Below are 14946 nucleotides of genomic sequence, written 5' to 3'. Positions count from 1 at the left end.
TTCCCTTGACATTCCCAGAAAGCATTCTCTTTCAGAAATCACTGTTTGAATAAATTGCCATAAAACACATCTGATTTGTCAATAAGAAAACTAAGAATTACATTTTATACATAGTTTAGTAACCCTAACACATTCAGATCTAAATAATAATAAAATCTATGGCTTATTCCATCTAAACACACCAAGTTATTTCTGTCTGCTGCCACTTCATGTCAGAACCATAGAATCCAAATATGTTACACTTTTCATTAAGACTACTAGAATAATGTCATTTCCCAGAGTTTTTAAAAATTTTTTTCCTCTTATCATTCAGCCATATGGAAATCCAACTTTCCATCTAATTGTCAATAGCTTTTTATTACTCTAATGATACAATGTCCTTAAAAGTCTCTACTAAGATCTTATAAACTATACTTTATACAATATGCATATGTAAATTATTCTATTAGATAAAACAGCAGTAAAACTCTTACTCCCAATAAGATTGCTGAGTAAAAAGCAGAAATATCAATCAAATAATTCCACATGCAATTGTTAAAATGCAATGAGCTGGTATTAAAATGTCTACAAAACTTTGTGAGTCTGTAATAAGAATGCTTGCTGTAAGTGTTTTAGAGAAGGAAGCACTGATCTTGTCAGAAATATGTTAGCAGAAATCTGTGGGAAGATTCAGATTTAATTACTAAAAATAAAGACGCCTCAATTACTGTATACTTGAGTCACATTTAAAGCACTTAGAGATTACTTATACCCTCTACATGTGAAAAACATATTTTGCATGGTTCTCTTCATTTGTATCCATTAAGTTTCATTTTACAACCCATGAAAGCAGTTTCTTTGTTGAGTGTGTCCTGAGAAAGACCAAATATTCTTCTATTAGTTGTAATGTTCTATCAATTATAGTAAGTGGCTTGTAGAAATATCAGCTGTTAAGTATGGGTTTGTTTTCTCTTTCAGTTCACTGTGTTTGTGATTTATGCATTTTTTTAAGATTGATTTATTTATTTGAAAGGCAAAGTTACAGAGAAGCAGAGGCAGAGAGTGAGAGAGGTCTTCCATTAGCTTGTTCGTTCCCTAAATGGCCACAACAACGGGAGCTGGGCCGATCCGAAGCCAGAGGCCAGGAACTTCTGGGTTTCCCGTGTGGGTGCAGGGGCTCAGGGACCTGGGCCATCTTTTACTGCTTTCTCAGGCCATAGCAGGGAGCTAGATTGGAAGTGGGGCAGCCAGAACTTGAAGCAGCACCCAAATGGGAATCTGGCACTGCAGGTGGAGGCTTTACCTGTTATGCCATAGAGCTAGTCCCAGATTCATGCATTTTCATGGTTTTGTATTGCATATGGATAAACTTTTATGACTGTAAAATTCACATGATTAATTGACCCTTTATCATTATGATATCTTCTGATGATATTCTTTTGCCTAAACTTAGGCATCTATATTAAAATAGCTATTCCAGCATTCTTTTAGTTAGCATTAATATAATACCCCATCATCTTTACGATATTCTATAGTTACATGGTTTCCATCTGTGCTTAAAAGGAAAACAACAAAGAAGGAAATGACTCATTGGTAGCTATGTTAGGGTTTGTTAACAACATTGATTTATAATATTTATAATATACAACTTTGTCAGCCTGCCTTCAACTGAAATATAACTTTACCTACACATAATTTACTTTGATATACTATTTCTTGAATTTTGTGGTACATTTCACTTTTACATACACCTAAGTACGTGGGCCATCTTCCACTGCTTTCCCTGGAACATTAACAGGAAGCTGCATTGGAAGCAGAGTAGACAGGGATAGAATCTCACAAGCATTGGCTTAACCTGCAGTCCCACCGCGCTGGTTGACTCACATGGTAACCCTTATATTTAACATTTTGAATGACTGCTAAATTGTTTGCCAAAGCAGATGTGCCTATTTACATTCCTACCGACAATAAGAAAGTTTCACTGATGGTGCTTGATCCATCAGTGGCTGTCTCCTAGGGGACACATTAGCACGAAACTGGAATCTGGAGCACAGTCAGGACTTGAACCTGGCCAGGTAATCTAATATGGGCTGCAGCCATCCCAAGCACCATCGTAAGCACTGTCTTAATGTCTTGACTATATTTGTATATACTAGTGACAAGTGCTGTAGTGCCTTTGTTTACTCCAAGATCTTTTTCAATTCTGATTTGTAACTGATTTTTCCCCTTGTTTCTTTTCCTTCTCTCCTTTACTACCTTGGTGAATTTCATTTTTTTTGAAATATTTATTTACTTATCTGAAAGGCAGAGTTACATAGAAAGACAGAGAGAGATATATTATATATATGTGTGTGTGTGTGTGTGTGTGTGTGTGTGTATAGAGAGAGAGGGAGAGAGAGAGAGAGCGCTTCCATCTGTTGCTTGACTCCACAAATGGTCACAACTCCCAGGGTTGAGCCAGACTGAAACAAAGAGCCTGCAGCTCCATCTGGGTCTCCCATGTGGGTGGCTCAAGCCCAAGTACATCTTCTGCTTTCTTCTCAGACACGTTAGCAGACAGCTGGATGGGAAGTGGCTAGCTTATCCTACTGAGCTACAGTGCTGGCCCCAGGACCCGTTTTTCCATGGATGCCAGGCAATGTAGTTTGAACTTTTTTGTAGGAGAATGTTCATCAACCAGGTTTAAGTTAGAAGCCAGGAACTCATTCTGGTTCTTTCACCTGGGTGGCAGGAACCCAGTTTCTTGAAACTGTTGCCTCTGTGTGTGTGTCAGCAGGAAGGTAGAATTGGGAGTGGAGCCTGAATCGCGCACAGGGATATAGGATTTGGGAGTCCCAAGCAACATTTTAACTTCGAGCCAAATGCCTGGCCCTGGAGTTTATTAAGAGCTAACACAGGTACTCTATTCCCCCTGCACAATGACGTTTCCAGCCTGATTGGTGGAAATAGTCACTATTTCTAACCCTGTGTGATCTCCAAGTATCCACAAAACCTCTGGGTAGTTTCCTTAGACACACACTGTTTGTACTCAGGTGAATGCTCTGTAAATTATAGAACTCTGAGCATTCTTGTTCCTATAACTTGCACAGAACATTACATCTCCAGAATTGCAGCTCTGGCTTGTCAAGACAGGCAATCCACTGTGCTGTTCTCCTTCTCTTCACATCGCAAAACTTAAAGGCATTATTTTTGAGCTGACGCTACTGACCCATCTCCAGGATCACTATTGTTCATTACTGACGCCCAACGTCTTGAAAGAGCGTCCCACTGTATTCCTTCCACCACAGCATTTAACTTTTAAAATAAACTGTGACGTCCGTGAACTCTTTAAAACCGAAAGGCTAGGCAACGTCAACGTCTCCCTGCTCCCCCCCTCTCCCCCCGCCCCGCACAGTGACAGAGTGACAAAGTATATATTTGCATTAGAGTCTAAATCCCGTTTCCCGTTTGCAGCAACGCCGAGGGGCTAGTGCGCAGGCGCACAGCTCCTGCGGCCGCGCCAGCGCCCCGATACAACTGCGCATGTGTTAAACCGCGAGGCGCGCTGACGCGTAGTTCGATCCGGTTAATCAGAGAACAAGATGATCCTTAATTCCCGCCCACTAGCTTGGCAGCCAATCGCTTGCGCTGGCGCGCAGTCCGCCGTGAATCCAAAACAGTGGGGTTGGGGGAGGGCAGCTGAGTGCGGCGCGGCTATGGAGGCGGCCGGGAGTGAGAAGGAAGCGGCAGTGCTAGAGTAAGTGCTTACTGACCGCAGCTGCCGGAGTGGGCTGCGGCGCCCTTGTGCCCCGCAGAGCTGGTTGGTCTTTTCGACTCCGAGGGTTTGCTGGGCCTTCCTTGGCCCCGCCGTGAAGTAATTCCGACCCCGGCTCTAGGTTTCTGAGTTTCGTCGTTCTCAGCACCCCCGCCCTTCCCGGACGCGCGAGCTTTTTGGGGCCGGATCCTACAGAGCGGGGGGTTCGTCCCTGTGTGTCCCCTAAGTCCCTTCGGTGCCGCAGGCGACTTCTCAGCCCCCAGCGACATCCTGGACGGCCATTTAATTTCTGCTTCTCTCTGCTAAGCAGCACTTTTCCAGACGGGTTACTTTACTCCTCATTCTGTCCCCCAGTACACTGCCGCTGCCCCTAAGAAAGAAAAATCAGGATACCTAGGCGAAGGCATCTGGCCCTCTCTCCCGTACCCGGTCTGAGCCTGCCCCAAGGCTAATGCCTGCTTTTCTCTGCTCATCTCCTTCTCTTCAAATCTTCACTCAAAACTCTCTTTTTTTTTTTTTTTTTCCCATTTAGATACTCCTTAGCCCCTTTCTCAAACTGCATATTCCAACACGCTTTGCTGACTTTGTTCTGGCACTTAGTAGCACCATTTGTTCATGCACACCCCATTCCTGGTCGCAAGCCCTCCAGGCCTTTTTGTTGGGTCAGGAGGATACTCAGCATTGGTAACACATGTGCACACACTTCAGAATGAGCATCTAAGAGGCTACAGTCTCTTTTCTTTTCTCCTTAAGGGTCCTTGCTGAAGTAGCAGACATCCCGGAGCCTGTAGGCCTGCAAGAGGAGGCCGAACTGCCAGCCCGGATCCTGGCCGAGTTTGAGAGGGTATGTAAAACATGGGAGCCAGCCTTTAAAGAGCCCGGGGGCTGGCTGGCCAGATGCTGGGCAGCAGAGATGGGAGCGTGCTGAAAGGTATCCTTGTTGGCCCACAGTGCAAGGCGGTAATGATGTTTCCTGCCTTTACCCTTCTGAGCAGAACTCACGGAAGAAAGACAAGCTGCTGTGCAGCCAGCTTCAGGTAGCAGACTTTCTACAGAACTTCCTGTCCCAGAAGGACACGACCCAGGGCCTGGACCCCTTGGTGTCTGAAGACACGAGCCGTGAGTAATCTGTACATTAGGGTAGATGCTGGCCTGGAGAAGGAAGAAGGATATCCGTTGTTGGGTTGGTGGGAAGACTGAGGCTCCATGGTGGACCAGCCTCATTTATACCCTCATTCCTGGTGGCTCTTCTCAGGACAGAAGGCAGTTGAGGCCAAGGAGCAATGGAAAGAGCTGAAGGCCACCTACCAAGATGACGTGGAAGCCATCAGAAGCACTGTGACCCATGCTCTAACCCAGATGGACGAGGCCCAGAAGAAGCGGATCCAGCTCCAGGAGGCTGTTGAGCAGCTCCAGGCCAAGGTGCATCCAGGGGCCTCGCGTGTGATGAGGGAAGGGAAGGCTGAGTAAGCTGGGTTAAACACACTTGGGCGTCTTCCAAAATCCAGCTAAAAGAATACACTTATTTCTCATCCACCTCCCTTGCTTATCCACAGAAACGGGTGGCCGTGGAGAAACTCAGAGCAGCCCAGGAGCAGTGGCGGCTGCAACAGGTAGGTCCATCTCTTTTGTTTGTTTGTTTGTTTGTTTACAGGCAGAGTTAGAGAGAGAGACAGAGAGAAAGATCTTCCTTCCGTTGGTTCACCCCCCCCAAATGCCACTGCAGCCAGCGCGCTGTGCTGATCTGAAGCCAAGAGCCAGGTGCTTCTCCTGGTCTCCCATGCGGGTGCAGGGCCCAAGCACTTGGGCCATCCTCCACTGCCTTCCTGGGCCACAGCAGAGAGCTGGCCTGGAAGAGGAGCAACCGGAACAGAGCCGGTGCCTCAACCAGGACTAGAACCCGGGGTGCCGGTGCTGCAGGCGGAGGATTAGCCTAGTGAGACGTGGCGCCAGCTGGAACATCTCTTTAGTAGAATATCCTGTCTCAGCACCATGCCATGTTCTGGGCCGTTCCTCTACCTAGAAAACCTTCAATTTATTTCCTGATTTGAGGCATTTGTAGATAGAAAATTGGGCTTGAAATTCAGCATCATTGTTTTAACACTGTGTGACATTGGGCAGGTCACTCAACGCCAGTATCATCTGTGAAATGGCGGCAGTGATATGTCTTAGCCTATACAGTTGTTAATTACTGTGAGTACATAAGATAGTGCCTAACACATAGCAAACTAAATAAGCTTTATCATAGTATTTGTGCCTTTTGCCCCCAGAATGTCTTACCCAGGAACAGCTTATTGTAATCTTTCCTTTTCTGTAATCTGCTCTGTGTAAAGTGGATAGTATTCTCTTTTTCTAGTGTCCCCAAACTGGTTCTAGGCTGGGGGAATACTTTAAGATTTTGGCTATGTGTGTACCCTCACTCTTGGCAGGAGAAGCATCTGAAGCATCTAGCGGAGGTTTCTGCAGAGGTAAGGGAGCGCAAGACTGGAAAACAGCAGGAGCTTGAACAGCTGCGTCAGGAACTTGGAATCTTGCAGCAGCAGGCAGGAATGGTGCAGGATAAGCTGCAGAGGTGAGTGTGGGAGCGTGAAGTGCAGACCTCGGCTGGTCCAGCTGTGGTTCCCTCCCCTCATACCTACCTTTTCCTTCTAGGCACCAGACCTTCCTTCAGCTGCTGTATACCCTGCATGGTAAGCCGCTGTTCTCTGAGGCTGACGCTGAGGCCAAAGCAGAGGCCGAGCTACCACAGGAGTTTCTTCACCTGAATCTTCCTGAGGAAAAGCCCCGAAAGCTGACCTGCCCCCAAGAGCAGAGCAGAATACTGGAGTGGAACACTGGGGACACCATGGAGAGAGACCATGAAGTGTCCTCCAAGGTGAATGAGAGATATAGGACAGATGGGCCAGCAGGTGGAGAGAGAAGTTGAGCGACTGACCTTACATGCTGCCCAGATTATGTTCTTCCAAGGCCAGCAGCCTGTATTTTGCTGTATATATGACCTTGCCTTGGCTCCTTAGTGGTCAGATGTATGGGGAAGGATTCTAGAGTATAAAGAAGTAAACTCAGTCTATAGTGTGTCTCATATAGGAGAGAAAAAATGAAGGGTCTGTCATCTGTCTTTTGTTGGCGTATATGTTTTGCCCATGTAGCAGACTGGAAGTGGAAAGGAGAAAAGAACTTTTGTTATGGTTGAAGCTTAGCCCTCAGCCCTATGCCCAACTCACCCAGGGATAAACCCTCTCTTCTTTTCCAGCAGGATGGTCTGTGAACTCCAGAGTGCAGCCTGATTTATGACCTGACTCATGTAGGGTAAGCTCTGGAGTCTTTCTGAATTGAATGAAACTTTACTCTGTAAAGGCCTTCTCCATCTCTAAACCAGTGTTTTTAGCTTTCATATCTGTACCTACTTTAGTAAGTTACTGCATTGGAAATGGAGCAGCGGGGACTAGAACTGGTATTCAGATGGGATTCTGGCATTGCAGGCAGTAGTTGAATGTACTGTGCCACAACTCTGTCCCCTTCACCTTCATTCTTGAAAAGTAATTTTGTCAGGTAAAGAATGGAGACAGGCATTTCACTTAACACATTGAAGGTGTTTACCTGTGATTATCTGGCGTTCCCTGCTGCATATTTAAAGGCCCTTTCTGTGACACCTTGCTTTACACATTGGCTACTTAGAAAATCCTCTAAATTTGCCACTGTATAGCTTTGTTGTGAATAGTTTGGGTTTCTGGTTTATTTATATATTTTTCTGGTTGTAGTTCATTGAATGTTGCAAATCAACAAAGTTCTTTCAGCAATTCTGGATCTTCACAGCCTATTGCTTTAAAAAGTGCTTACCTTGGTTTGTATTAACTTTGTCTAAGACACACATTAGACGTGAATTAAATTTTCTCATTTTTTTCTTCGTGTATTTACTTTCTTTTGTGTTTATCATTATTGCTTGTAGGTTGCTTACTATGTCCTTTGTTTTGTTAAATTGTGGTTAGCTTATCTATTTAGCTGTCAGTTTCTTTTAAATTTTTGTTTTTCATCAAGACTGTATAATAGACCCCAATCTACTTTTTTGTATATTTTGTCATTCTAGTTCATATTTTGAGTGTATCTTTTGTAACTCTAAACATGATATGTGTAAATATTTTGTTTATCTTTGTGGAAAAGGTTCATAATTTACCACTTTGTGGGCTCTGTTTCATACTGCCTGTTTATTTGTATGGCTAATGGGCTTAGGTAGTTTTACTGTGGGATGTACATTTTTCTTGAACTTTGTCATTTGTGTTACTTAGTGGCCTAGAAAAACTGAGAGGAGTTTTGTTTACTTCTGCAGATAGCTTGGGGGTACTACCATATAACACTTAAAAAATTTAAACTAACATATATTTTAATATTCTCTATATATGTATGGTATATCTGCTGTTTTATTTTCATTCTTAATGTTTGTGGATTTTCTCAGTATTTCTCAAGATTTTTAAAAATTTTGTCTTTGTATATCATTAACTTTGGCTTTTGTGCTGTTTTAGTTTTGTTCTTTTTATTTCATATTTTGATTTTTTAAATTTTTTAACATTTTTGAAGTTTTTAAACATGAATATTTGTTATACACTTTTTTATTTCTCATATTACAATAAATAGATTTTTATTTTAAAGACTTATTTATTTATTTGAAAAAGTTACAGAGAGAGGGAGAGACAGATCTGTTGGTTCACTCCTCATCTCTGCACAATGGCCAGGGCTGGGCCAGAGTGAAGCCGGGAGACAGGAGCTTCATCCATATCTCCCATATGGGTGTCAGGGACCCAAATACTTGAGCCATCTTCCAGTGCTTTTCCAAGGAAATCTCCCAGTAGGGAGCTGTTTGGGAAGTGGAGCAGCTGGGACTTGAACCAGCACCAATTTGGGATGCTACTGTCTTCAGGCATTGGCTTTACCTGCTATGCCATAATACTAGGCCAAGGAAATATATTTTAATTATACATTGTATTTTATTATCACTCTTAAGAATATCATAGATTTTAATATGTAGGCCATTCATTTTCATACTTTTATTTGGAATAAAGGAAGCTTTATTGATTTTACTTCTCATATGTATTTAGAATAATGTTTAGTTCCAAAGTAGATTTAGATAATTAGTAACATTGAATGGACAGACACTAGGATGGATCCTCTTTTTGGTGTGTTGCTACTGAAAAATAAGTAGAATACAATGATTATAATGACAAATTGCTGGATATTATACCATTCAAAATACTTGTTAATACAGTTCAACTACAGTGGTCCTAGATGGTGATAGTAACCCTTTTAGGTAAGTATGTACTTACATAAAATGGTGAATTGTCTATCCCAAAGCTCAGTGCATTTTGTTATATCATTGAGTGCTTATGATTATTTTTTAACATTGGAAAGCATTTCCAGTAATGTAAAATCACCCTTTGTACCTCTGTTTACCAGTAGTTTTAAGGCTAACACCTGAAAGTAGAAAAAAAAAATCCAAAAAACAAAAACAAAAACTTGATCTGTACCATAAAATGTGTATGTTAATAGAGAATATTTCTCTGTTTCTCATCAGTTAGCCAAATAATTGTGATTTTTTTTTTACAAATTCCCTATGAGTACTATAGTAATTTTTTTAAAGGTTTTATTTATTTATTTGAAAGTCAGAGTTACACAAAGAGAGGAGAGGCAGAGAGAGAGAAAGGTCCTCCATCCACTGGTTCACTCCCTAGATGGCCGCAATGGCCGGAGCTGCGCTGATCCGAAGCCAGGAGCCAGAAGCTTCTTCCAGGTCCCCGACATGGGTACAGAGGCCCAAGGACTTGGACCATCTTCTACTGCTTTCCCAGGCCATAGCAGAGAGCTGGATTGGAAGAGGAGCAGCCGGGACTAGAACCGGCACCCATATGGGATGCCAGCACTTCAGGCCAGGATGTTAACCTGCTGCACCACAGTACCGGCCCCAAACTATAGTAATTTTTAGCAACCATGTGCAATATTCAGAAGTTACTAGAATTTAAAGATAAGAGGAGCTCCTTTTTAGGTGCCTGTGTTACCCTTGGCACTAGCAATGGGCTGTTCTAATTTTCTTAATAGAGCATTAGCAAAAATTTTATTTGATTAAAAATGATGCTGTAAAAAATGTGTTTTTAGTTTATTTTACCCCACCCTTCTATCTCTGCTCCCATCTCAGGAATTACTCAGGAACTGTTTTGCTAAATTCAGCTCTCTTACTGTGGTGTTGCTGATGGTGGTGATCTGAAAGAGAAGTACTTACTGAAAAAAATGTAATATCAAAAAATACATACTAGCAAATAATCAGGTGATCCTAATCATCTTCATATATTGTGTAACTTTTGTATTGGAAGAAAACTAAGATAATGGGATTTCATGTGTCTTAAATAATTTTATTTTTATATTTAAACAATTACATGTCTTTGACCTTTGCATTATATTTTATGTAGGCCTAGAAACTTAATCCCCAATAAATTGGATACCATTTAATGAGAATACTTCAATTAATTGGATTAATATTGACTGTTACAATGTTATATTTAATTTTGTATTAAAAACTTAGATTATACAACTGTTTAATATTGTGTTTTAGTTTTTGCTAGATATCTTGAGTGTGAAATATTTAATATATATACATATACCTTTACTTATGTGTTCAGTTGTGAAGTCTGAGATCTTTCATTATGATTGAATTCAGTTTGCTTTATTTTATAAGGAATTATTTATTTCAATCATAGAGACACCTGGTAGCAACAGGAAACTCATCTGTTTTTCTTGCAGTACTGATTGCTACCAACTGCTTGCTGTTTTTTTAACATGGATTTCTTGCTTATTTGTAAAGAAACTGTATGACAGCTTGATTAATTTGTATCAGGAATAGCATTTACATTTAGTACTGTCTTAGAATTCAAAAAGTATTTCCTTCTTGGGTATTTGTCCTAGTTTGAAAATATTAAAGTTTTGTGAGAAGATCATTTATCTGTTTTGTTCAGTCTCAGTTGAAATTTATAATATTTCCTATATCATTCATTAGATGAACTTTGTAATTTAAAAATGGAAAAATTGAAAAACCTAATTTTTCTTCAGCCGTCATATCACTGTTTTTACAAAAGTACACATGCTTGGCAGGAAAGGTCAATAAATAGTCTTCTTCCTTATAACAAATCCTACAAAGGTTTCATTTATTGGGTACTTTATTTCTTAGTCCTTTGATTTATAATTTCTTTAACCCCTTGAGCCATTTAATATTAATGTGTAGTGCCCCTCTTGCATTGGTCCAAAAGCTCACTTGATTTACTCTTCTTTTGCTATTGAGTAAGAAAAAACAAGCTTCTGTTATTTCTAATACTCTATCGAGTAAAGGTTGCTTGCTGCTTTGTTGAGTGTTTTGTTGAACAGCCTATATCTGGCCAAATAAAGTGAAAAATGTACTTGTGTATTCTCTTTACTTTTAACATTTATTATTATAAGTATATTATGTGGCATGAGAATAACCCTTTGAAGGCAACCAGAGGCTCTTTGAACACAACATTTTTTCTTCATGAATTCATCCTTCAAAACTGCATTTGAAAATTCATGGAATAATGAAGTCCTAGGAGAATCAAGTTAACCACGTAGGATATAATCATAACAAAACATTCAAGCATTCTTTGATCACAAACATCTTTGAGTATCTGTGGCAGGGTTTATAATTGAGTTTAGATGAAAGGTATCATGTTGTACCAAATTTTTGATTGGCTTTGATCCTAATGGTTATAAAGTGTTCTGTATAAAAGGGTTATCACTGATCGTCATTCTCAGTAGTCAACCCTGGCTCTTTTGCCCACTGACTGAATGACAAACTATTTTTCTCCATTACTCACAGAAACCAGTTCATCCACTGTCTATTTCATAGACACATTCCATTTAAAATCTCTCTCCTGACTACTAAAATATAGTTAAACCAACATAAAATAAATATTCTACAAAAATATGTGAAAAGGGGACTCTCCGTAAGAGTAGATCTAGAGAATCTCTTGGAATGTGGGCTGTGAAACAAGCCTTTGTAGTGGGTATGTGTGATTAGGGACTTAAGGACAGCTTGGGGAAATAAGCTGGGGAAAAATCCAAATGTAAGATAATGTAAATATGTCTGGGGACAGCAGCTAGTAGTAATGTGGCTAGAAAAAAGATGTTCTGTATATGAACTTATGACTGGGAGAGAATTATGTGCTAGACTGCAAATGCAGTTTTGCTGGACAAATCACAGTAAATGTTATCTCTTTGAAGAAGTTTAAGGAGCCAGTGCTATGGTAGAGCGGGTTAAAGCCCAGGCCTGCAGTGCCTACAACCCATATGCCAACCAACATCCATGCCAGTTAAAGTCCCGGCTGCTCCACTTAAGATCCAGCTCCCTCTTAATGCACCTGGGAAAACATCAAAGGATGGCTCCAGTCATTGGGTCCCTTCATCCACGTGGGATACCAGGAAGAAGCTCCTGGCTCCTGCCTTCAGATCAGATCAGCTCCAGCCATTGCAGCCATTTGGGAGTGAACCAGTGGATAGAAGACCTCTGTTTTTCTGTCTCTACCTCTTTCTGGAACTCTTTCAAATAAATAATTTTTTTAAAAAAAGTTTGAAGATCAGAGACAAAGACAGTAGAAGTTAAAACTTTTCATGTTGCTTGTCTTAATTTTTTTTGCCTACTTGATTATCTTTTCATTGAAAGCAACATGTTTTTGTCAGTTAACACTTTTTCCCCTCCAGAAACCTTTTATTTAAGGAATGCAAACTTATGCTTTTTCATAAATATATGTTTAGGTATATAGTGATTCTTCCATAGCTACCTGCCTTGCCACCCCTATCCCACCCCTCTTCCTTCTCTTTTTCCTATTCCCATTCTTATTTTTAACAATGATCTATTTTTGATTAACTTTATACACATTCCATTACCTCTAAGAGCTCAACAAATTGTATAAAAAACAAAAAAGACTGTTCCTCAATAATCAAGACAAGATCTGTTCAAAGTAATTGCATTTGAAGTGTTAATTTTACTTCCATAGATTACCTTTTAGGTGCTCTATTTGTTATCAGAGATGTGGAAGAACATAGGTTTTCCGTCCTTTTGGGACTGGCTTATTTTGCTAAGTATGATGTTCTCTAGCCTCATCCATTTTTTTTTTTTTTTGCATGTTTCTTTACTACTGTGTAGTATTCCATGGTGTATACATCTCAGAATTTCTTTATCCAGTCTTCAGTTGAGAGGCATTTGAGTTGATTCCAAATCTTACCTATTGTGAATTGAGCTGCAATAAACATGGGGTGCAGATAACTCAAGTGCTGATTTCATTTCCCTTGGGTGCCGGTTTGAGTCCCAGCTGCTCCATTTCCAATCCAGCTCTCTGCTATGGCCTTGAAAAGCGGTAGAAGATGGCCCAAGTCCTTGGGCCTCTGCACCTGCATGGGAGACTAGGAAGAAGATCCTGGCTCTTGACTTCAGATCGGCGTAGTTCCAGCCATTGCGGCCAACTGGAGAGTGAACCAGCAGATGGAAGACCTCTCTCTCTTTGCCTCTCCTTATCTCTCTGTGAAACTCTGTCTTTCAAATAAATAAATAAACCTTTAAAAAATTTATTCGAATCATTTGATTTTTTTGTAGCCTTTGTTAATGGGATTGATCTTGTAACATCTTTCTCAGCCATGGGATTGTATGGGTACATAAAGGCTATTGATTCTATGTGTTGTTTTGTGTATCTTGTCATTTTACTAAACTTCTCTATGAGTTCCAATAGTCTCTTAGTGGAGGCTTTTGTATTTCCTCTATATAGAATCATGTCATGTGTAAACAAGGATAGTTTTACTTCTTTCTTCCCAATTTGTATCAATTTGATGTCCTTTTCTTGCCTGTTGGCTCTGTGTAAAACTTCTAGGACTATGTTGAATAGCAGTGGTGAGAGTGGGCATCCTTGTCTGGTTTCTGATCTCACTAGGAGCACGTCCAGCTTTTCCCCATTCAGTGGGATGCTGGCTATGGATTTGAAATAAATTGCCTTTAGAATGTTCCTTCTACGTCAAATTTTATTAAAGTTTTCATCATGAAAAGGTGTTGTATTTTTTTTTTTTTTGGACAGGCAGAGTGGACGGTGAGAGAGAGAGACAGAGAGACAAAGGTCTTCCTTTGCCGTTGGTTCACCCTCCAATGGCCACCGCGGCAGGCGCGCTACGGCCGGCGCACCGCGCTGCCAATGGCAGGAGCCAGGTGCTTATCCTGATCTCCCATGGGGTGCAGGGCCCAAGCACTTGGGCCATCCTCCTCTGCCTTCCCGGGCCACAGCAGAGAGCTGGCCTGGAAGTGGAGCAACCAGGATTATATGTTTTGACAAAATTTTACTTAAACTTATCAATGCAAACACACACACACACACACACACACACACTATTGGCTTGGAAAGCAAACAGCTAGATAAATATAAAAATCTTGTTTTGTTATCAAAGCAAATACATTCAGAAACTAGAAGGCCTTACTAATGAAGAAACAAATAAGCCAACTTATTAAATGTTCATCAAACTCTTACAGCTCAGATGCATGTATTCCTTACTCTCCTTTTGTGTTAGGTATAGCCATATGACTAGGTTACAACCAAGAGTGTATGTACTGAAATAACTAATGCCATGTCAAAGCCCTGCTCATGAAATCTTTTGACCCATCATCTTCCATTCTTTTTTCTCTATCTGCAGGATACATGGCGAGGATACCTGTGGGGAGCAACCCGGACTGGACTGAGTTACTGGAATTAAGACTTATTCTATGCATCTGCTTTCCCACAATATGGCGCTGAGAAGGGAAACAGCTTCTACACAGCTGCCTCCAGTTCAACCAATAAACTGTGGGACCTGCTCCTGATTGTAGGAGAGCAGCGTACTCGGCATGTGGGTAGCAGAGTTGGGATTGGTGGAAGAGGACTATAAAGGAGGAGAGAGATGGCATGCACCAGGAACATCTAAGGGGAACATCTGAAGGAACACCTGTGCAGCCCCCGAGAGAGCCGGCCAGCGGTGTGCTGCTCCCCCGCGGAAGTGGGGAAAGTGGCAGGGGGAACTGCCCTTCCACGGAGGTGGAAGGGACGGTAGCCAACCCGGGAAGAACCAGCAGCAAACCTGGGGAAGGCCGAGCAGACGAAAGAACAGCGCAGGGTCCTGTGTCGTTCCTCCACGAAGAGGGGGAGCGA

The 14946-nt window shown here is 41.4% G+C and overlaps 1 protein-coding gene across 16 annotated transcripts; it reads left to right on the top strand.

The window, feature by feature from the left end:
• Positions 1-3518: 3518 nt before the first annotated feature.
• On the top strand, positions 3519-14669 carry ZWINT (ZW10 interacting kinetochore protein). 16 transcript variants are annotated; one of them, XM_051823890.3, is made up of 9 exons: positions 3519-3715; positions 4487-4577; positions 4729-4852; positions 4989-5155; positions 5290-5346; positions 6163-6305; positions 6386-6608; positions 6987-7042; positions 14456-14669. In XM_051823890.3, exons 1-8 carry the CDS (start codon positions 3561-3563, stop codon positions 6999-7001), a joined length of 975 nt encoding a protein of 324 aa, XP_051679850.2. In that variant the 5' UTR covers positions 3519-3560; the 3' UTR covers positions 7002-7042; positions 14456-14669. The 16 variants fall into 16 exon arrangements, with proteins under 16 accessions (XP_051679850.2, XP_051679851.2, XP_017204260.2 ...); XM_051823891.3 differs by lacking the exon at positions 14456-14669 and adding an exon at positions 9457-9577; XM_017348771.4 differs by lacking the exon at positions 14456-14669 and adding an exon at positions 7495-7646.
• Positions 14670-14946: the final 277 nt, after the last annotated feature.

This window comes from Oryctolagus cuniculus, chromosome 15 (genome assembly GCF_051225735.1).
Source record: "Oryctolagus cuniculus isolate XC-2025 breed Fujian yellow rabbit chromosome 15, ASM5122573v1, whole genome shotgun sequence".
Taxonomy (NCBI): Eukaryota; Metazoa; Chordata; class Mammalia; order Lagomorpha; family Leporidae; genus Oryctolagus; species Oryctolagus cuniculus.
Note: the sequence above shows the minus strand (reverse complement) of the source record. Positions and strands in the feature narration are given on the sequence as shown.

Bases quoted from the DNA above. Each gene is read 5' to 3' on its own strand.
- ZWINT (XM_051823890.3), top strand. From the start codon at position 3,561: ATGATCCTTAATTCCCGCCCACTAGCTTGGCAGCCAATCGCTTGCGCT. The intron at 5,347-6,162 runs GTAGGTCCATCT...CACTCTTGGCAG, and splicing joins AGCAGTGGCGGCTGCAACAG to GAGAAGCATCTGAAGCATCT. The intron at 6,306-6,385 runs GTGAGTGTGGGA...TTTTCCTTCTAG, and splicing joins GTGCAGGATAAGCTGCAGAG to GCACCAGACCTTCCTTCAGC.